This window comes from Arvicola amphibius, chromosome 4 (assembly GCF_903992535.2).
Source record: "Arvicola amphibius chromosome 4, mArvAmp1.2, whole genome shotgun sequence".
Lineage (NCBI taxonomy): Eukaryota > Metazoa > Chordata > Mammalia > Rodentia > Cricetidae > Arvicola > Arvicola amphibius.
The window spans coordinates 89,463,161-89,485,790 of NC_052050.1; the positions used below are offsets into that span (position 1 = coordinate 89,463,161).

The 22,630-nt window shown below is 48.8% G+C and overlaps 1 protein-coding gene across 1 annotated transcript; it reads left to right on the forward strand.

Moving 5' to 3' along the window:
* The first annotated feature begins 592 nt into the window (after positions 1–592).
* Positions 593–19,397, forward strand: Pigq (phosphatidylinositol glycan anchor biosynthesis class Q). The gene is made up of 11 exons (XM_038328547.1): positions 593–736; positions 4,996–5,694; positions 11,406–11,537; positions 11,681–11,801; positions 13,631–13,757; positions 14,010–14,163; positions 14,279–14,390; positions 14,823–14,903; positions 15,400–15,514; positions 17,214–17,275; positions 18,079–19,397. The coding sequence occupies exons 2-11, from the start codon at positions 5,006–5,008 to the stop codon at positions 18,229–18,231; spliced, it is 1,746 nt and encodes a 581-aa protein (XP_038184475.1). The 5' UTR covers positions 593–736; positions 4,996–5,005; the 3' UTR covers positions 18,232–19,397.
* The last annotated feature ends 3,233 nt before the right edge of the window (positions 19,398–22,630 follow it).

The following is a 22,630-nucleotide window of genomic DNA, read 5'->3' on the forward strand; positions in this document are numbered from 1 at the left end:
ATTACAAATGAGATCTGGAAGGGGAGGGGGAGAGAGAGGGGAGGGGGGGTGGGGGGTGGGGGGTGCTTACTCAGTAAGAATCCGGGTTTCAGTCCTGATCTTCATGTGGGAAGGAGCAAGAAAAAAGTATTTGCTTTCGCCCCTTCAGGGTATGGGGTGGCACACCCAGTGTCATCTGGACATTGAGATCCGTGGTTATACCACCACACCTGTCGCCCCTCCAGGTTATCCCAACATGCCCTGATCATTATGTTGTGGGGAATTAATGGACAAAGTATGATCTTTGCGTGTAAGTGGATGCTCAATAAACATTAGTTGCTGCGTTTTTCTCGGACTAGGCGGCCCAAGTATGTCTGCGTGCACCCTACCTGCAATGTAGAAAGACAGATAGGAACGCCTGGGACTTAGGAGCCCAGGTAGGGCATGAAAGTGAGAATAAAGCGATCTGGGTCCCTAAAGTCTGGTTTCACCCAGTCTTTCAGGATAGTTAAAGCAGGCGTGGGTTTGATGGCTGGAGCCGCGCACGCGGAACTCTCGGGCTCAGTTGGTGAACAGCCCGGGCACGATTGGAGACTGGACCGTCGCGAGGCAACGCGCGGAGCCGGCGGAAATGGGGCTGATGTCCCGCGGCGGGCCTGGGGGCCTCGAGCACCTTCATCCTCCCGGGCCCGCCAGACGTGGTGCCCAACCCAGTCCCTTCCCTACCACTCGGGGTCGCGGCCCAGGGAAGCAGCCGGTGAGCACTAGTGGGCGGCGGGGCCGGGAGAGGAGGAGGAAATCCCGAGGCAGCGCAGGCCTCTTGGTCCTCAGTGCCTGTCTTCAAATACTCTGAAATGGGAGATCAGGAGTGGAGGGAGCGGCGGCCACTCCGCAGCTGACCTCCTGGTTCGGCGGCACCCGTTGTGGGTCTGGCCTGCAGTCCCGAGCTTGAGGGCGCCGAGCGGCCCCTCCTCCCCTCCAGGCGGGGACTAGCTGGAAGATTCCTGGCGCACCGCGGCGAGGCTCACGCTTGTCCTTGGCCCCAGTATAGATCGGAAACAGATTTACCACCTCCTTTTGAAATGAAAAAGGAAAGATTCACACAGCAAGAAAGTGTTTCTGGACAGGTTCTTTTGTAGCTCAGATTGACCTCAAAGTCCCAGAATAGCAATGGATGACCTTGAATTGTTTTTCTTCCTGCCTCCACTTCCCTATGACAGACGTGCACTGCTATTACCGGGTTTGTGAGGTTTGGGGGACTGAGTACAGGATCTCCAGGAAGCTAGGCAAGCACCCTACTACCTGAATTACACCCCCAGCCAGAAAAGTAGTTTTTATTTTGTTTTTTGGTTGTTTTGAACTTGGAGCCAGTGTGAACCTTCCTTGCAAAGATTCACAAAGGAGAGTTTCAGTTATGATGTGTCCCTGGCCTCTCTTAACTGGGCTATCCCTCAAGCCTGTCCATGCAGGGGAGGTAAGCAGTAGTTCTGCTTCTATTGAAGTCTGACTGGGAGTTTGACGAAGAGACTTCCTGAGGCCTCTTTTTATTAAACCCATCCGGGAATGGGCTGTTGTAGAACTGGCTCTTTCCTAGCATGGGCAGATTATCCAGGTGTGGGCTGTTCTTTTAATCTTTAAAGATGTTTGCACTGCCCAGGTTTCTGCCTTCTTTCTCTCTCCAGCTTCTCACCTTCTCTTGTATCGATTGCCTGCTCTTTCATCTTTTGCTACTGCTGGGATCCCAGCAGCCCAGTGGAAGCACACTTCAGTGGTTCTAGAGGCCGAGCTGGGAGTGGGAGTGGCAATTTGCCCCATAACTACTTTGAGTTCTCCCAGTACCCCACAGATCAGAACACCAACCTCTGTATCTGCCTTTTTCCTTTGACCTGAGATGCTTTTTGTTTTGTTTTGCTTTTTTTAAGGTAAACTTTAAGTGAAGCATTCTCTACAGAAAGGATGTGCACAAATTATGTATACAGCTCATTGAATTCACTCACAGTGAGCAGATTCAAAACTAGCCCCTCCCCAACATCTGTTTATAATCAGACTAAGGGCATTTCTCTCCCCCACACTGTTGGAGCATTTTCCCTTGGTTCCTGTGAAGTGTTCCCCAGGAGAGTCAGATGGTATTTCACTGAGCTGGTGTATCAGTGCAGGTTTGTTCCAGAAATGCTTGGGCTGTGCTGAATTGACCGTTCCCTTTAGAGCTCTCGGCTTTGGGCTGGACTCAGAGCTCATATGAGACCCTAGTTTAACCCTCAGTTTTAGAAAAACAAAACCCTTTTCTAAGTTGTTCATGCAAGGTCTCTGGGCCGGCTTACCTGCAGGGAGGGGAGCAGCTGCACAAGCTGCACAAGCCTTGGGCGTTTGTGTATGGGATGAGTACCCATCATGTCCAAGGGTTTTGCATGAACCCTGGACCAGGAACCTTGGGTTCATCACAAGGTCTGTGTTTCCTCACGAAAGGATCCAAAACTGGTGGGGAGGGGTCTTTGCTCAGGATTGCTGTGTCTTTCACACTGGCAAGATGGGGTAGTGTCTAAGAAAAAGCAATTGTACCCCAACCCTGCTAACCACCCAGCAGTTCGGTTTAGCAGGAATGCCTATGAGGAATCCTACAACACCCAAATAGCTACTCTCCTGGCTGCATCCACCAGCAGTACTGCCTGGCTACAAGGATGGAGAGACCACAGCCAGTGCTGGAGGCCTGGCTGACATCTTTGACACAGTGACTCACAGAGAGGTGCTCTTCCAATATGACCACTTGGATGAGGGCCCGGTCCACCTGAGCCACTGGCAGTCAGAGGGCATGGAGGGAAAGGTGCAGGGGCCACAGAATAAAGGATTTGTAGCTGCTGTGGTGGTTCTTGATGTTCATCAAGATCCTGAGCAGTGCTGAGTGGTAGTGCCGTATGCCTTTAATTCCAGCACTTGGGAGGCAGAGGCAGGCACATCTCTGTGAGTTCCAGGAGAGCTAGGGCTGTTACAGAAAAACCCTGTCTCAAAAAACAAAAACAAAACAAAGCAAACAAATAAAAAAGATCTTGCGAGGCCAAGAAGGCTGGTGTTTCCTTCAGAGAAAATGTGTTGGCATTCTCCATGGAGAGTCCCATCTTGGGTTGTCTGACGGATTCCAGAGGAAGATGAATACTACCGAAAAGTACCTCAGGGGGCAGAAGAGAGAGCAGAGGCAGCTCTGCCACTGAACTACCTCTGCAGGCCCCTTTCTTTTGTCTTTGTGGTTTTTTGAGACAAGAGTTTCTCTGAAGCTTTGGAGCCTGTCCTGAAACTTGCTCTGTAGATCAGGCTGGCCTCAAATTCACAGAGATCCACCTGCTTCTGCTTCCCAAGTGCTGGGTGGGATTAAAGGCGTGCACCACCACTGCCTGACTTGCCTTTTTTCCTTTTTAAGACAGAATTCTCACTACATTGACTCGGTTAGCCTTAATCTGACTCTATAGACCAGGCAGGACTTGAATTTACACTCTTCCTGCCTGATCTGTTCTCTGACCCCAGGGGCAGGAGGACATGCTCTCTGCTACAGAAGGAGAGGTTTCCTCTGAGTTCTAGGCCCTAGACCCAGTTCTAGGACCAATGCCATATGTGTGCATCTGATTTTCCTGAGCCCCAAACTAGTTTGTTTCATTTTGTTTTTTTATTATTATTATTATTATTATTATTATTATTATTATTATTATTATTAGTGTTATTGAAGATCAAACTCAGAATGCTGTCCATGCTAGGCAAGCACTCTACCTTTGAAAATCATCCTGAGCTGGAGAGATGGCTCAGCAGTTAAGAGCATTGGCTGCTTTTCCAGAGGACCTGCGTTTAATTCCGAGCACCCACATGGCAGCTCACAACTGTCTCTAACTCCAGGGTTTCTGATACTCTCATACAGATATACATGCAGACAAAACACCAATAAACATAAAATAAAAGATAAATTATATAGAAAGAAAGAAAACCATTCCTCACCCTCCAAAACAGATTTATTATTTTTTTTAGATTTATTTACTTTATGTGTATGAGGTTTTGCGTGCATGTATGTATATGCATCACATGTGTGCCTGGTGCCTATGGATCTGCTAGAACTGGAGTTATGGATGGTTGTGAACCCCCATATGGGTGTTGGGAATCAAACTAGGTCCTCTGCAAAAGCAACAAGTACTCCTAACCCCTGAGCTAGCTCTTCAGCCCCAGATTTTAAACTTTTAATTCTTGCTTAAGTAAATCTTGTTTGTTGCTCTTTGAGATGACGCCTTATTTTGTATTCCCACGGGTAGACCAGGCTGGCCTTGAACTCACAGTGATATTCCTGCTTTAGCCCTCCGTCCGAATACAGAAACTATAGCTAAGAGCCATCCTTTTTTTTTTTTCTGTTTCCTCCTCCTCTCTTTTTTTTTTGTTTGTTTGTTTTTTTTTTTTTTTTTTTTTTTCGAGACAGGGTTTCTCTGTGGCTTTGGAGCCTGTCCTGGAACTAGCTCTTGTAGACCAGGCTAGTCTCGAACTCACAGAGATCCCGGCTTCCTCTCTCTTTTTAAAGACTGGCCTTGAACTCCTGGTACACCTGCCTCCACCTCTCCACTGCTGGAATTACAGGTGTGCCTAACAGTTGGCTTCTGGTTTGTTATTAGGATTTGTGTACATGCTCATACTGTGTGTGTTTACATATGAAACACATAAGGAATCCTTTCTCATTAGGTCCTGAAAGACCTCAGGCTCAGTACCCTCCTGTTATCAGTGGCATCTGTCTGGGAACCTTACTTTGCCCTGCTTCAGGCTGCTTGTTTCAGAACAGAAGGAGGCAGTAGCTTACCATCGCACACACAATGCTTCTTCCTGGGTCAGTGCTTGGAAGAGTTGATTCCCTGTGAGATGCAGAGCCATAACCCAGTCTCTGCCACCAAATTCACAACTGTGCTTTCCCAGCCTGTGGCCAGATGAATAAGCCTGGCACAGCATCTAGCAGCCACAGAGTGGCAGTAGCTCTAAACCAACACTCTTCTCTTCCAGGGACCCCGGCATGGTGCTCAAGGCCTTCTTCCCCACGTGCTGTGCCTCGGCAGACAGTGGCCTGCTAGTGGGACGATGGGTCCCGGAGCAGAATAGTGCCGTGATCCTGGCTGTGGTGCACTTTCCCTTCATCCCCATCCAAGTCAAGAAGCTCCTGGCTCAGGTGCAGAAGGCCAGCCAAGTACAAGTGGCTGTGCTAGGCACCTGGTGCCACCGTCAGCAGGAACCCGAGGAGAACCTGGGGCATTTCCTAGAAGGCCTAGGTGCCATCTTCTCCCATGATCCCTGGTTGCAGCTATGCCGGGAGAGGGGTACCAGGTTCTGGAGCTGCAAGGCCACTTACCATCAGATGTCCACCACTCTGGGCACACCCACTGAAGACCAGGTCATGCTCATCTTCTACGATCAGCGCAAGCTGCTGCTCTCCTGGCTGCATCCACCAGCAGTACTGCCTGGCTGCCAGGATGGAGAGACCACAGCCAGCGCTGGAGGCCTGGCTGACATCTTTGACACAGTGGCGCGCAGTGAGGTGCTCTTCCAAAATGACCAGTTTGATGAGGGCCCGGTCCGCCTGAGCCACTGGCAGTCAGACGGCATGGAGGCGAGCATACTCGTGGAGTTGGCGAAGCAGGCTTCGGGGCCTGTCTGCCTGTTGCTGGCTTCCCTGTTGTCCCTGCTCTCCGCAGCTAGTGCTAGCTGGTAGGTACAGCAGACTGGACAGGTAGAGCAACAAGTTGATCCCCTGAGAATCGTGGTCTCTCCCTTCCGTGTGTAGTGACATTGACAGCCAGAGAGTCCATCCTGAGGCGCTTGTTCTGGGAGCCGGTTCTCATCTTACCTTTCCTCCCCTTACATCTCAGAGGATGTCCTAGTAGAGGCTGTTGTTCCTTTGTCACTTCCTGGTCCAGCATTTTCCCCTGGGAGCCTGTGATTGTGTGAGGCCCATCAGTTCAGGAATAGAACAAACCACAGATACTTCAGGTGCCTAAAAAAGAAACCTGATGAACACAAAACTGGGTTATTGTAGCTTTTAAACAAATTTATATGTATGAATATTTGCCTGCATTTATATATGTATATTGTGTGTGTCCCTAGTCAGAAGAGAGGGTCAGATCCTCTGGAACTGGAGTTCCAGATTGTTCTGAGCCACCATGTGAGTGCTGGTATAATTAAGCCTGCATTTTCTCTATGAGCTCCCCGAGTAAGTGCTCCCGAACACTTCTCTCTTTAACTTGTCTTGGTTTTGTTTATTTGTTTGGTTTTTTTAATATTTATTTATTATGTATACAATACTCTGTCTGTGTATATATCTGCAGGCCAGAAGAGGGCACCAGACCTCATTACAGATGGTTGTGAGCCACCATGTGGTTGCCGGGAATTGAACTCAGGACCTTTGGAAGAGCAGGCAATGCTCTTAACCACTGAGCCATCTCTCCAGCCCCTTGTTTGTTCGTTTTAAGACAGCATCCCAGCTATGTGGCCTTGGCTGGCCAAGAACTCACTAAGTAGACCAGGCTGGCCTCAAACTCTGCTTCTCTTTCTTCTGGGAGTGCTGGGATTAAAGGTGCGAATCACCACTGTGCTGGGCAAGCAGTCTGGCAGCTTAGCTATCTATTGAGCCTAAGAGGATGTTTTTCTCGGTGCTGCTGCCCGTAAGGACCAGCTGGAGTTCTCCCCTCCCTTTAGATCTACAATCTGGTGTCTGGCCTGGGGTCCAGCTGACCTTTCCACTTTCCAGGGGCTCTGGGGACCTTGGGAGACTTTCTCAGAAAGGGAGCCCTGGGTAACCTGTGAGGATACATTTTAGGTTGGAGGAGCTGCTCAGGCTATCTTGATGTATGGTGGAGACTTTGTGGCAACCTTGGAATTAATAAAGTGGAGGGTTTTTCTGGGCCCAGGTACCATTGCATCAGAGAAGGTCCTAGTTTTCTTTATCCTCTCAGGGGACTCAATAAAACTGAAGAGATACTTGTTTATTAATTACAGACAGCAGCCTACCCATCAAGCAAGAGTCAGTGGTTGCTGGGCAGTGGTGGCACACGCCTTTAATCTTTGCACTCAGGAGGCAGAGACACACAGATCTGGCCAGTCTGGTCTACAGAGCAAGTTCCAGGATAGTCTCTAAAAGCTACAGAGAAACCCTGTCTCAAAATTATGTTATGATGCTGGTGTACTGGCAAGGCTGTCACTACAGAGTCAAGCTCCTCTACCCTTCATGACTTTGTACCCTTTTCAACCAGCCCCAACGGTGTCGTGAGCCTGGGCCATGAAGGACTGACTTGGACTCTGGGAGTTTCACATGGCCAGTGAAAGGTCACTGTGGTTGGCTATTTGAAAGGGAAGTCTCTGTTGAGGCTGTTCTGTAGAAGAGGGGCCTTTATTTTATTTTTGCATTTTTTTATTGATATTCATTGAGCTCTACATTTTTCTCTGTTCCCTTCCCTCAAAGTCCCCATGCTCCCAATTTACTCAGGAGATCTTGTCTTTTTCTACTTTCTACTTCCCATGTAGATTAGATCTATGTAAGTCTCTCTTAGTGTCTGCATTGTTGTCTAAGTTCTCTAGGATTGTGGTTTATAGGCTGGCTTTCTTTGCTTTATGTTTAAAAACCACCTATGAGTGAGTACATGTGATAATTGTCTTTCTGTGTCTGGGTTACCTCACTCAAAATAATGTTTTCTAGCTCCATCCATTTTCCTGAAAAATTTAAAATGTTATTTTTTTTCTGCTGTGTAGTACTCCATTGTGTAAATGTACCACAATTTTCTTATCTATTCTTCGGTCGAGGGGCATTTAGGTTGTTTCCAAGTTCTGGCTATGACAAACAGTGCTGCTATGAACTTAGTTGAGCACATGTCCTTGTGGCACAATTGAGCATCCTTTGGATATATACCCAAAAGTGGTATTATTGGGTCTTTAGGTAGGTTGTTTCCTAATTTTCTGAGAAATCGCCACACTGACATCCAAAGGGGTTGTACCAGCTTGCATTCCCACCAGCAATGCAGAAGTGTGTGGATTGATATCCAGGTCTTCTATTCGGTTCCATTGGTCCTCCTGTCTGTTCTTATGCCAATACCAGGCTGTTTTCAGTACTGTAGCTCTGTAGTAGAGTTTGAAGTCAGGGATTGTGATGCCTCCAGAAGTTCTTTTATTGTACGGGATTGTTTTGGCTGTCCTGGGTGTTTTGCTTTTCCATATGAAGTTGAGTACCGTTCTTTCGAGGTGTTTGAAGAATTTTGCTGGGATTTTGATGGGCATTGTGTTGAATCTGTAGATTGCTTTTGTTACGATTGCCATTTTTACTATGTTAATTCTGCCTACCCAAGAGCATGGGAGATCTTTCCACTTTCTGGTGTCTTCTTCAATTTCTTTCTTCAAGGATTTAAAGTTCTTGTCATACAAGTCTTCCACTTGTTTGGCTAGAGTTACTCCAAGATATTTTATACTATTTGTGGCTAGTGTGAAGGGTGTTGATTCTCTGATTTCTTCCCCAGCCCTTTTATCATCTGTGTACAGGAGGGCTACTGATTTTTTTGAGTTAATCTTGTATCCTGCTTCATTGTGGAAAGTGTTTATGAGTTGTAGAAGTTCCTTGGTAGGATTTTTGGGATCACTTATATAAACTATCATATCATAAACAGTGAGAGTTTGACAACTTCTTTTCCAATTTGTATCTGCTTGATCTCCCTTTGGTGTCTTATTGCTTTAGTTAGGACCTTAAGAACTATACGGAGTAGATATGGAGAGAGTGGACAACCTTGTCTTGTTCCTGATTTCAGTGGAATCGCTGGGAGTTTCGAAAGAGGGGTCTTTAAATCTTCCAAGGTCAAGTCCTGCTCTCCGCACCAAGGTTACACACAGTTCTGCACATCCCAGGAGTCCTTAGGTCCTTCCCACCTCCAGCAGGGCTCTATGTGGGAATATGGCTCCTGTTGCTACCCTTTGTGCTCCTCCATGCATGTCCTGGCTCACATGGGTGCAGCCCAGGTGCTGTCAAGCACTTCCTCCGTGGCTCAGAGACATCTTTCACTGTGTGAGCATCTGTGGAAACATTTCCATGCCTCCTTTGTAAGGAATTCAATCTTGCTAGAAAGCCCAGCAGAACCTTGCTGAGCTGAGTTATAATCTAGTAGGCAGGGCAAGTTCTAGGTGGGTGGGAGGTGACCTAATCCCCATTTTTGGGCCTTTTTTTTTTTTTTGACAGGGTTTCTCTGTGTAGCCTTGGCTGTCCTGAAACTTGTTCTATGGACCAGGATGTCTTTGAACTCATAGAGATCCACCTGTTCCTATCTTCCAACTGCTGGAATTAAAGGCTGGGTAGCTAACAGTAGTTAGGGTTCAGGTCAGAAGCTTCAGCGTAGCTAAAGGAATTTAGGGCATTTCTAATCCGAGGGTTGCAGAGTAACTCCCACATGTGCTGTTTGAGTCATGTTCTTTATTCTGCTGGCTCAGTTCTACCTCTGCAGCTTCTAGCTCTCCTTTGTTTCAATTCTGTTCCAATTCTCCTTGCTTCTTTTTTCATCTAGCCTAAAAAATACTTTTTACAGGAGGTTTAAGGGAATAAAAAAAAAGTTACAAGGGTCACATCTCACTGGTCATAGCATATTCCTTGGATTAGTGACGAGGGCAGAGCCGTTTACCATAGCAACACAGAAGCCAGGGACACAGTGCCCAGTGAGACAAGCTGCAAGACATAGTTTTTTTTTTTTTTAAGATTTTTATTTGTTATGTATACAGAGTTCTTCCTGCATGTATCCTGCAGGCCAGAAAAGGACACCAGCTCTTATTTGATCTTATTACAGATGGTTGTGAACCACCATGTGGTTGTTAGGAATTGAACTCAGGACCTCTGGAAGAGCAGCCAGTGCTCTTTACCTCTGAGTCATCTCTCCAGCCCTAAGACATAGTTCTTTTATCAGCTAGACTTGGCAAGCAAAGAATTGGCATGATGTTTTAGGCTTCTTTGTGTTAATAACCTTGGTTAGACACCTGTGATTCTGACCTTGTGCATAAGTGTAAAGCTTTTAACTTAAGATTCATATACAAAAACCTTTAGTCGGGCTGGAGAGATGGCTCAGTGGTTAAGAGCACTGACTGCTCTTCCAGAGGTCCTGAGTTCAATTCCCAGCAACCACATGGTGGCTCACAGCCATCTATAATGAGACCTGGCGCCCCCTTCTGGCATCTGGAAGGAATGATGTACACATAATAAATAAATCTTTAAAAAAAAAAAACAAAAACCTTTAGTCTAATTTGAATTTGCTCTGAGGTAAAATGAGCTAATTGTGTGTAGTTTGGCTGAACTGAGGAGAAATTGTTGTTTTCTGATATGAGTCTGAGTAAAAAGAACAAAGCAGGCTTTTAAGTGTCTTACAGGTCTCATGGGACAATAGATCTAGTTATGAAGCATATCCTAGTATGTTTTCTATACATCTAAAACATACAACTTAATAGGAAGTCATCTTCTTGTCCATCCACAGATATACGTGCCCATAAGATGAAGATGCAATCATAAACTGGGTGGTGGTGGCGCACACCTTTAATCCCAGCACTCGGGAGGCAGAGGCAGGTGGATTTTAGTGAGTTCGAGGCCAGCCTGGTCTACAAAGCAAGTTCCAGGACAGCCAGGGCTACACAGAGAAACCCTGTCTTGAAAAACAAACAAACAAACAAAAAGATTGAGATGCAATCATGAGATTATACGTACATATCGTGTAAGATTACACACTGCAGTGTAGTATCAGGGATACACCACAGCTGCTTTAGCAAGTGTGAAATTATATATAGTCAGGAGCAACAGTTTCCAGAGTTGGTGGTCCTGCAGGCCCTGCCTGGACGGGATTCTCCATTAGAGAATCACTCCTCTGGTGGATTGACATCTGAACACTAGTTATCATCTTCTGTGTGCTTGTATACTTCCATGGCCTTCGATAGGTAGTCCTGACCAAGCCAGTCTCAAACTCGGAGATCTGTCTCCTGAGCTGGAATTAAAGGCATGTGCCACCACTCCTGACTCACTTTTAGCCATTTTGAGACTTACTATTTTTGTTTTGTTTTTTGTTTTGTTTTGTTTTTTTCGAGACAGGGTCTCTTTGTGTAACAGCCCTGGCTGGCCTTGAACTCAGAGATCTGCCTGCCTCTGCCTCCCCAGTGCTGGGATTAAAGGTGTGCACCACCAACTCCCAGTCTGAGACTCATCTTTGTATTGGCTGGTAGGCTGTACATTTCACACCTACCAGCATTTCATGTTGACTTTCATACTTGCCTCGGCCTTGCTGAGCTTTGGAGTGGAACCAAAGAGCTTAGGCTGAGTGGATCTGGCCCTTTCTCTCTAGAGTGAGGGACCTTGGCTGGAAAACCAAGGAACTGAAGGCTGGAACTATCAGTCTCAACCCTTATATTCTCCCCAGGCTGTGGAAGCTGTGGCCCCTTTCTTTCATCAGAAGCAAGCTCTCCACTTGTGAACAGCTCCGGCAACGACTGAAGCACCTCTCACTCATCTTTAGCACAGAGAAAGCCCAGAGTCCCATGCAGCTAATGAGGTATGGTTTCCTTTCCAAGGAAGGGTAGTATGGCCCAGCCTCTTCTCCACCTCTGCTCTGCATTGTGCCTCCAGCCAGGCCTCTCTTGGGTCACAGGCTGTGTCTAGCTGTCTCTCAGCTGCTTTCCCCCATTTTGCTTCCAGGAAGGCCAATATGCTGGTTTCTGTGCTGCTGGATGTGGCCCTTGGCCTGCTGCTGCTCTCTTGGCTCCACAGCAATAACCGAATTGGACAGCTGGCCAACGCCCTGGTCCCCGTGGCTGATGTGAGTAGATTTGGGTGATACCCAGCATCCTGAGGGTGGGGAATCCTCCTAGGCAGTGCTTCAGCTGCAGGAGAAGCTATTCCCTTTCCTCACCCCAGATACATTCCCTAGATGCTCTTTTTGAAGGTGGCAGTGTCGGGGGGGGGCACTTGTGGTTGAGGCTTTCATGGAACCCTTTTCTGTATTCAGCTGATCTTCCAGATGAAAGGCAGCCTTGGGACACCTCACTGCTCTGGGTTGTTGTTGGACTGGCCAGACTGCTGGCCTGCCACTACTTCCAGATTGCTCTTTCCCTGGAAACAAGAGGCCCAGGCCTGTCCTCTGTGCTCGCAGCGTTCCCATGCATGACATGTGCAGCACATCCATGCTGGTCCCTCCTGCTCTCCTCAACCTCTTCATTTCCACCGAGCCTCAGAACTTTTCAGTTCTCCATCTCATCTTCAGTAGAGCCAAAACCCTGTCTATCTCTCCTGTGGAAGCCTTCAGGGTCTGCCCATGGGCTCACTCTCTGCTCCATCAGTGCAGCTGTATGTCAGGTCTGTTTGTTGCCAGGCCTGGAATCTGAAGGCAGCTGTGGCCTCCTCTCAGTCCTGAATTATGAGATATATGGAGGTCTTCCCAATAGGAAAGAGAAGCTGGGGTTGGGGCGGAAGGGGTTAGGCTGTTTCTACATTCTGTTTCTTGGCCAGCTTTGTCTGGATCCTTCTTTTTGCAAAATTGATATATATATATATATATATATATATATATATGCCATAAATATTTAATTAAAAAGTGGATTCTCTTTCCGCTGCCAGGCTTTTATCCTTTAAATATTAAATAAGTCCTATTTATAAAGAAGGTTTTGCTCTTCCCTAGTGCTCCTAAGACTCTTACACAGGGTTGCAAAAGGATTTGGGAAGAACATATAAAATACAGGAGCTACTCCTGTGGCCTCACCTTGGTGACCAAGTAGAGCATCCCTTAGCTTCCTTACTTCCCCCACTATGGCCAGTGACTGGCACTCCATCCTGGCAGCCAGGACCAGTTTTCCTGCTTACTGTTGAAGTCCCTCTGCTGTTTATTGAACTCGATTTGTTTTTTCTCTGAGTGCCCTGCTTTCCAGTGCTCACACTTGATTCCCTAGACCCTGATAGGCTCACCCAAGGGACTAGCCATTGCTCGGTGGCCTCAACTTCTGGTAGCAAGTGACAAGAAGAGGTCTTTGACTGAGAGCTTCAGTATTCTCAGGCTCCCCTGCATGGTTTGAATTGAGCCAGGGTCAGTCCAGTCTCAGCCATACCCAGTTATCACGGGCTTAGGGCCCTATGGTTCCCGGGCTAAAGGAGCAAGATAGTGAGCATAAAGGAAGTTATCAGGATGAGGTAGATGTCCCTGGGGACACATGCCCAAGGAATTCCTTTATGTACTCCAGCCTGTTGGGAGATGCCTCAGACCAGGATCTTAGAAATTGTCTGTGGCCAGGGCCAGGGTCCAGTGGCACTGCTCCTATGTAATGTTAGAAGATATGATTTGCCAGGTGTGGTGGCGCACGCCTTTAATCCCAGCACTCGGGAGGTGGAGGCAGGCGGATCTCTGTGAGTAGCCATCCTGGTCTACATACTGAGTTCCAGTACAGCCAGGGCTAGATAGTAAGACCTTACCCCTCCACCCCCACACACCCACACAAAAAGACGATTCTGAACCTTGGAAGTAAGGAAGTTCAGGCTGCCTTTGCCCTGCCCCAGATAGACTGGCTATGGTGGGAGCCCATTGGTCAATCCTCAACCCACCCACCCTCTTACCTCAGTGTGACCATGTCATCCCTTCCCTGCCCCATGTCTCTGTAGCGCGTGGCTGAGGAGCTCCAGCATCTGCTGCAGTGGCTGATGGGTGCTCCTGCTGGGCTCAAGATGAATCGGGCACTGGATCAGGTGCTAGGCCGCTTTTTCCTGTACCACATCCATCTGTGGATCAGTGAGTGCCCGATGGGCAGGGTTGGGCAGCCCAGCAGGGCACCCTAGCCAGGCCCCATCCCCTCTGCTTCCATTTTCTGGCCTCCCATTTGTATGAAGCCAACTGTGTTGGGCCAGCTGCTCAAGTCAAATTCTGGGGCCAGTGGCTGGGTCTGTGCTCACTTGTGTCCTGAAGTGTTAGGTGTCCATTCTCAGGCGCTGGGGCTCCCTGTGCCTTGCTGGGCACTTCTCATGGCTGACCTCCATCCTGCAGGCTATATCCACCTAATGTCCCCCTTTATTGAGCACATCCTGTGGCATGTGGGCCTCTCAGCCTGCCTAGGACTGACTGTTGCCCTGTCCATCCTTTCGGACATCATCGCCCTCCTTACCTTCCACATCTACTGCTTCTATGTCTACGGTGCCAGGTATGTATATGTTCACATGTAGTTTTCTAAGCCGTGGGCACGCAACAGGGTCTGAGCAGATGGGTGAGGTGTGGCACAGGCCCCCAGCTGGCCCTCATGAGCCTGTGTCCTACAGGCTGTACTGCCTGAAGATCTATGGCCTCTCCTCTCTCTGGCGTCTGTTCCGGGGGAAGAAGTGGAATGTTCTGCGCCAGCGGGTGGATTCCTGTTCCTATGACCTTGACCAGGTACCTACAGCTTTGAGCCTGCTGACCTGGTCAGGGCAGCTACTTGGACACTATCAGTGACCAGCCTACTGCTATCCTGCAGCTGTCTTCCAGCAGCTGGCCTAGGGGGAGGCACCAGCAGACTTTCCCCAGGTGGACATAGGGCCTGCTTTGGCTTATTCCATTTGCTTACCTAGACCTGCTATACCCATTTTCCTAACCTCCTATTTGCCTGTGTCCCCTGCTGGCTGTTTCCCCACAAGCCACCAGGTCCACAGGATATGTGGACACATCCCTCATGGTAAAGGGAACATCTCCTGACCTTGCTGACTCAGGAGGCAAAAAAAATCCCAACTGCAGTTTAAGGATGGGTGTGTGTGTGGCCAGTAATGGAGTGGCCTCCCCTGGTCTGGGTCTTGTGATACTAAGTGTGCCGGTCCTTGTTCCCCACAGCTTTTCATTGGGACCTTGCTCTTCACCATCCTGATCTTCTTGCTGCCTACCACTGCTCTGTACTACCTGGTATTCACCCTGGTGAGCCCAGTTTCTCCAACCCTGGGGCCTACAGAACTTAGTCTAGTCAGTGCCGGAGCCACTCACCTAGGGCACTGTTCTGAATTCTATGTACTGGTCTTAAAGCAGTTGAGGGGGGTCCTGCCTTGGGGATGGCTGGCTACAGGGGAGGTCAGGACCCATAGTGGGTAGATGAGATCATAGAAGAGCCCTCCTTTAGTGCTGAGCACTAGGGTGGACAGTATGAGATAAGCGACACCCAGGTGCCTCAGGCCCTCTAGGTTTCTGTGTTAGGAATGTGGATGCACAGTCTCTACTAGGAAGGGGTGCCAGCTGTCCCGCTGCCAGCCCTTTAGTCTCCTTAGGGTGGAGTCTATGATTTCCCAGGGTTCCTGACCCTCTGGTCACCCTTAGTGTGAGTGTAGCTCAAGAGCCTATCGGGCTACTCTCCTCCTAGGCCTGTCTAATGTGTGGCTTCAGCCCCAGTTAGTGGCCCTGAATGTCACTTTTGCTGCAGCTCCGGCTCCTAGTGATCACCGTGCAGGGCCTAATCCATCTCCTTGTGGACCTCATCAACTCCCTGCCTCTATACTCCCTTGGTCTTCGACTCTGCCGACCCTACAGGCTGGCTGGTAAGTTGGGTGCTGGGTGCCTGGCTTCTGACAGATGGTACAACATACATACCCACAGGCCTTCCACCTGTGCCATGTGTCTCTGGCCTGAATGAATTGGTTATGTGGTGTGGGTGAGCAGAGCAGTGAAGATAAACTTGGCCCTGGGAACATGCGGTCTGCTCTCTCTCCCTAAGAGTAAAGTTCAGAGACACAAAGACCCAAGGCCTCATCCTTCCTGTGGTTTGGAAGGCTTGTTGCAGGGTCTGTGCTCAGAGAGTCTGTCTCCATGTGGTTATAGGCTATGCGTCTGCTCTTTGATGTCCCTCGCCCTTGGAAGCAGGCCAGGATGAGGGCTGCTGCACTGTGAGAGGATCACCCTGCACTGCCTGTAATCATCACCTAGTACCCAAGCTGTCCCCTGAATCTATGCGTTCTGATTCCAGAATCCTTGAGGGAAATCTGGCTCTTTTAGGCATGAGGTTTAGGCATGATAACCCATTTATCTCTGGGACTTTGGACACAGCAGGGACCTTGGGATTACCTGGTATAGCCAATGTTCAGCACTAATTGAGGTGATTTCTAAGGTGACCAGTATGCTCATTTGACTCTTTCAGACAGCTCAGAACCATCTATAGGGACGTGCAGGTTCCTTGGCTTTGAACTGATATCTAGGTCTGCCTGCAAGCATCTTCATGCTGCTGAATGCCTGTAAAACATTTTGAGAACATCCTTCTAGCTAATTTCTCAGTTAACATCAGGAGGCCCAGGCGAGAGACTTATTTGCAATGTTGTATACATGCCCTATGCATCTACTTCTTTACCTCAGACACAAACACAGGTGGGCCATAATAGACCCAGACCCAGCCTGAAATTCAGGGCCTTCTCCCTGAGCCAATAGCTTGGGCAGGGTAGTTAACTTTGCTTACCAGGCCATGGTTTTGTCCCTTCTCACATCACTGGCTTCAAGGAAGCTTCATTTCCTGCTTTTGTGTTTTCTAGACAGGATTTCTCTGTGTAGCCCTGGCTGTCCTGGAACTCACTCTGTAGTAGACCCTGCTGTCCTTGAATTGAACTCAGAGCTCTGTCTGTTTTTGCCTCCTGAGTGCTGGGATTAAAGGAGTGCGCTACTATTGCCTGGCTATTTCCTGCTCTTTTTTAAGAACTTTCTTCCTGGGGCTAGAGAGATGGCTTAGAGGTTAACAGCACAGACTGCTCTTCCAGAGGTCCTGAGTTCAATTCCTAGCAACCACATGGTGGCTCACAACCATCTGTAATGAAATCTGGTGCCCTCTTCTGACCTGCAGTATGCAGGCAGGACACTGTCTATATAATAAATAAATAATAAAAAAACCCAAAACAAAAAACGTAATGAAATTTAAAAAAAACAAACTTTTTTCCTGGGCATTTCCTAGACAGGGAGACTAAAATCCAGGGGTGCTGTGGGTCCCCAAATCAGCCAGACCTAGAAGCTAGAAGTCAGTAAGATGCTGAACCATTAATAGGGCATCTGCTACCCAGCAAAGAGGCAGATGGGAAAGGTGGAGAAGACAACCATGTGTGCTTAGACAGACCTGCTGCCACCTGGGTGGGCTCAGAGGGGCTTTGATTGTAGAAATTGCCATCTCAGTAGCCTCTGCTAACTCACAGTGGGACCAGTGAGGCTAACTGGGGGGGACATTTGCCACCTTCTTTCCTAAGTACCTTGCTTTCCTTATAGCTGGTGTGAAATTCAGAGTTCTGGAACAGGAGGCAGGCAGGCCCCTGCGCCTCCTGATGCAGGTAAGAACTCCTGCCCTTCACTGCTGCTCAGACCTGGGACCCCCCCCCCAATGTTCTGCCTGTGTTCTGGGACAGCTGGGGTCAGCTGGTATGATGCTTTGGTGGTATGTCAGCCAGAGGTCAGAGACAGTTAGAAGGGCCCAGTGGGGATAAGGGGTAGGCATCTGAGTATCATAACTCACTGTGTCTAGACCTTCCCCCTCAGGGTTGTGGGACACATATTGTGGTCTACATAGTTGACATTGATACCTAGTTTGGCCTGTGAGTGGGGTCCCATCGTGCTCAAGTCGTGATGAAGCAGAAATGGCTTAGCAAAGGCCTCAGGACAAGCAGTCACTTCCTGTTGGACTTGAACCCCTGGCTCTTTCATTGTTTAAGTCTTGGGTCTTGGTCCCAGTGGGAGGGAACAGAATAAGTTTTGGAGTGGCCAACCAGGTGCTGAGTTGTATCTTGGTCCTAGTCCAAGTGTCGTGTCTTTCAGATGCTGAAGCATCTGCAAGGTCATCCTCCCCGGCCCCCAGACGGAGTAGATCCTAGGATAGTGCATTACCAACCCAAAGGGACATAGAGCCCCCCATCACCATCCCTTTCTCAGGGAACCAGTGCTTCTCTGCTGGTCAGCTTAGCTATCTCACAGGCAGAGGTTTGTCAGGGCCCCGCGGCCTTGCTCTATAATTGCCTAGCCAAAGATTCCCCAGAGGACCAGTCAGGCCCAGGATGCCAACCGTCAAGACCTTCCTCTATAGACACAGCTGAAGCACCCATGACCACCCACCCTACTAATAATTACCCTTTCCTTCCAGATAAACCCTTTGCCCTATAGCCATGTGGTGCACACCTACCGCCTGCCTAGCTCTGGCTGCCATCCCAAGCACTCCTGGGGTTCCCTGTGCCGAAAGCTGTTCTTCGGAGAGCTCATCTACCCCTGGAGGCAGAGAGAGGACAAACAGGACTGAGAATCTGGACACAGCCTACCCATAGCGACTGCACAACCATCGCACTTCCTCTCTGCCAGGATAGCACTGACCATGGGTGGTTTATCTCAGGTCCTACATGGTCCAACCAGACACCGTGTACTGAATGTAGGCAGGCCTCGTCTTTGAGTTACTACTCTAGGTCTCAGGCCCTGTCAGCTCCATTCCTGCACACCATCTCTCTAGCACAGTGGTTCTCAACCTTCCTAATGCTGCAACACTTTAGTACAGTTCTTCGTGTTATGATGACACCCAGACTTACATTTTCATTACTACTTCATAATTGTAATCTTGCTACTGTTATGAATTGTAATGTAAATATCTGTGTTTTCCTATGGTCTTAGGGAACCCCTATGAAAGGGTCATTCAACCCCCAAAGGAGTTGCAACCCACAGGCTGAGAACCACTGCACTAGCATCACCTATGTGGGAATCCCCCTGGTTTGTTATGGTCATTGCAGTCATTGCACTGAGCCTGCTTCCTAGGATATGCTGGCAGGTTTCCTTGACTGCTTTAGTGGGTGGGACCACTCCTGGGGTACCTGGTGCACTCCAGAAGCCTCAGCAGAATATTCCCATCTGGGGAACTGAGGCAGCTCCTGATCCCCTGCCCCAGCAAACTAACCCCTCGCTCTGTGCTTCACTGGGTTTGCTTGTTGCTGCTCCCTGGAGATCGCTTTGTGAAGGTGCTGCTAATTGGCCACTGGGTGCCCTTTGCTTGAAGTCAGACCATGTGGGGTAATTGGGTACCTGCCCACCTGTCTTCTCTGCTCTTGCTGAGTGCCCCATGTGGGGATAGACCCTTTGGCAAAATATTTTTTTTCTCTCATTGACTCCTTACAGGACCAGACAGCTCCCATCTGGACAGGCACTTTTGTGGTTCAGTGTGTGAATGACCTTGGGGAGGTGGAATGGCCAGGGTTTCCTGCCACTTAGTAGGATCCCATGTGAACTAGTCCTGTGGGCAGGAAGGTGCAGCCAGCCCTTCCCTTCTCTCAGGGGCATTCAGGACTATCTACATTGGTTCGTCTGTGCCTGCTTCCCTTTGCTCTAGGCCACAGCAACCCTTAAGTACCCAATGGAGTGTTGGTGAAGATGGATCCTGACCCTGTGGCGACAATAAAAACCTCTCATGAATTTGGAGTATCAGCTCAGGTGTGATTCAAGTCTGGCCAGGCTCTAGATGTGTGGGCTGAATGGAGCATTGTCTCCATGACATCATTTCCTGCCCGAGATTTCTCCAATGACTGCTGAGTGTCTGTGCAGCCCTAAGCCCTTGAAGACATCTTAGATAGATGAACAAACCTAGGGCCTCAGGGCTTCTGGCTATAGCCTCACCCTGGTTCCAGGGGCAGGCATACAGTCCAGTGGAAAAGGGGTATGGGGGGATGCAGGGTGTCTACTTTGAGCTCTGAGTATGTGAATTCCATACATGGCAGAGTACTGACCTGGACTGACAAAGTTTCTCTATGTAGCACTGGTTGTCCCAGAACTCGCTGTGTAGACCAGGCTGACCTCAAACTAAAACATTTGCCTGCCTCTGCCTCCTGAGTGCTGGGATTAAAGGCGTGCACCACCAACACCCAATATAAACTAATATTACCATCTGCATGCAGTCTTTAGATGACTCCAGGCCTGGTTATGCAGAGGAAGCCTCTACTTCCTAGCCTGGAGCTCCACAAAGGAGCAGTAGAGGCCAGCTGGGAAGTGTCAAAGGGCCCTGTGTAGTTATGCGCCCATCCAGAGCTCACTGAAAGTGGTGTCTGTCATCTGCAATACTGAAGGTCACACTTTAGGTAGGCCCCACAGCTGTCTTGCCTTGGACCTGGGCTGCTTTGTAACCCTTTGGAGTCCATCTGCACACAGGTGGCCGTTTCCTGTGTATGCATCCTTTCCCCACTGCCTGGCCACCCTGACACATCCTTTAGCTGCCTGTGTTCACCCCTTCACCCCTGGACTCCTTTAGGAGAAGGTGCTGAGCTCAGCCCAGCTGGCCCTTGTGCAGCCCTGTCATGAGATTTGCCTGGCAGCTGTCATTCTGTGCAGCAGAATACTGGACTGTCTGCCCTTCTGGGGACCAGTCAGGACCTGGCACCAGAGCTGGCTGAAAGAACACTGGCATTGGAGCCACAAGAGTTGCTTTTTGCAGAGAGCTGTGTCTGTGGAGGTTTTCTGATTATTCTCAGATATAGCTCATGCATTTGTAACAACAAGCACTGTTGTCTCTGTGGGCATCTCCTTGGTAGACAGGTGCCTCATGCTGTCAAACTGGCGGCTGTTCCCAGGAACTGCCAGGGTTCCTATCACAAGCTGCCTTCTTCCTTTGTAACTAAAAGCTTTGAAATCAGCTCTCCTAGAAGATGCAGATTTTTGATTGTGTGAATGGGTACTATTGAAATTTCATCCACTAACTAACTCTACCTAGACCTGGAGCTTGATGTGTAGATCAAATTAGCCTCATGAATTTGTCTGTCTTCCAAATACTGGGATTAAGGTTTGTGTCACCATGCCTGACTTTACCCGGTGTAACTAAAAGCTTGTCTACAGATATGTGGGACATAAAAATGGCCTGCCCTCCTCATTCTTTCTCTACTAACTGCATTGTCCATCCAGGTGTCTGGATCTGTCTACTATGAGAGGCTTGTGGGGCCGCTCCTTGCTGCCAAGCTAAGGCCAGGACTTCTGAGTAATTGAAACTTCTATTTTGAAACAGGGTCTCATGTATCTCAGGCTGGTCTCAAGCTGGCTATGTAGCCGAGGATGACCTTGGCTGCTGATCTGCCTGCCTCCACTTCTTGGGATTACAGTTTTGCAGCACACAGTTTATGCAGTGCTAAGGAGCAAACCCAGAGTATAACACGCGCTAGACAAACTATCAGCTGAGTTCTGTTTCCAGCCCAACCGAATTGTTTGTGGGTACTTCTGAGCTTCCTGGACATGGGTTGCAGGACCCAGGGTCTGTCTCTGTATGATTCCCAGAGCTCTCTGAGGACTTAGGGTCCCACCCCAGGGTGGGGAAGTTTGTCTTAGTCTGTTCTAATTATAACAAAATGCAGGAGACCAGTTTCTTTATGGATAGAGGTTTATTTGGCTTGTCCGGAGTCTGAATCCAATCACACAGTCAGTAGCATCTGGTTGTGGGCCTTTTTTGTCAAAATAGTGTGGTACCAGTCATCACATGTTGAGAACAAAGCATGTTAGCCGGGCGGTGGTGGCGCACGCCTTTAATCCCAGCACTCGGGAGGCAGAGGCAGGCGGATCTCTGTGAGTTCGAGGCCAGCCTGGTCTACAAGAGCTAGTTCCAGGACAGGCTCTAAAAAAGCTGCAGAGAAACCCTGTCTCGAAAAACCAAAAAAAAAAAAAAAAAAGCATGTGTGCTAGCTCAGCTCTCCTCCTAAAGCCACTAATGCCACCATGGGAGCCACCCTCATGACTTCATCTAAGTCTTACTACTACATATGAGTCCTGCCTCACAAATTGTGAAAAAGGTGATCTGCCTGCCTCAGTCCACTCGGACTCAAAGGTCCATCTCTGTTTATGGAAATATTCTCAAGGAAAGCCTCAAAATAAAGTATAACCAGTTCTCTCAGTGTTATAATATAGTCAAGTCAATACCTGAATTCACCTGCCATGGGCTGTCTGTGATGTACAGTCTCTGGAAAGGGGGACTGGGCTTCTCCCCACCATCCCTTCCAGAGAGTCAGCATCCATGGATGAGCATCACTGTTTCAAGGCTTACATCTCTGAAGAAAGGTTCTCACAGACATTACTGCCAGTTCAGGGAGGTGAGAGCCATCAGAGCATAGGCTGGCCTCAAGTCTGGGCACAGTGGACTCTCCAGGGGAGGATCTCCCTGAGAAGCAGGTTCTGGTTCTTTAGGGACTCAGTCCTCAACTCTTCATCAGCCAAAGGTCAGGACTTTCTGGGTTCCTGTTGACCTGTGCATGGGTGTGATGTTCTTAGTAATCTGTGACCCAGAGTCCAGCCAATGGCCACCCCTGGGCAAAAAAATATAGCCTGAAGAAAAGGTGCAGGTAAGAACTTCTGGGATCCTTTGAGATTAAGTGTGAGTTGAGAGCCAGGCAGTGGTGGCGCACACCTTTAATTCCAGCACTCGGAAGCAGAGGCAGGTGAATCTCTGTGAGTTTGAGGCCAGCCTGGTCCTACAGAACTAGTTACAGGACAGTTTGAGTTGTTACACAGAGAAACCCTGTCTCAGGGAGAAAACAAAACAAAACAAAGTGAGCTGAGAAGTCCTGCTGGAAGGCCTCAGTGTGGTTCTGCAGTCCTGGGCCCAGGAGCCTCCACCCAACATACCCTGACCAAGAGAATAGCAGGAAACCCTGTCCCTGAAGGCAGGTGAGGAGAGCTCTCTTACTATT

What these genes read in the sequence shown, in the direction of transcription:
- Pigq (XM_038328547.1), top strand. Translation starts at nt 5,006, where the DNA reads ATGGTGCTCAAGGCCTTCTTCCCCACGTGCTGTGCCTCGGCAGACAGT. An exon ending in CCCTGGTCCCCGTGGCTGAT is followed by an intron (nt 11,802 to 13,630) that starts GTGAGTAGATTT and finishes ATGTCTCTGTAG; the next exon opens with CGCGTGGCTGAGGAGCTCCA. An exon ending in CCCTGCGCCTCCTGATGCAG is followed by an intron (nt 17,276 to 18,078) that starts GTAAGAACTCCT and finishes CTTTCCTTCCAG; the next exon opens with ATAAACCCTTTGCCCTATAG.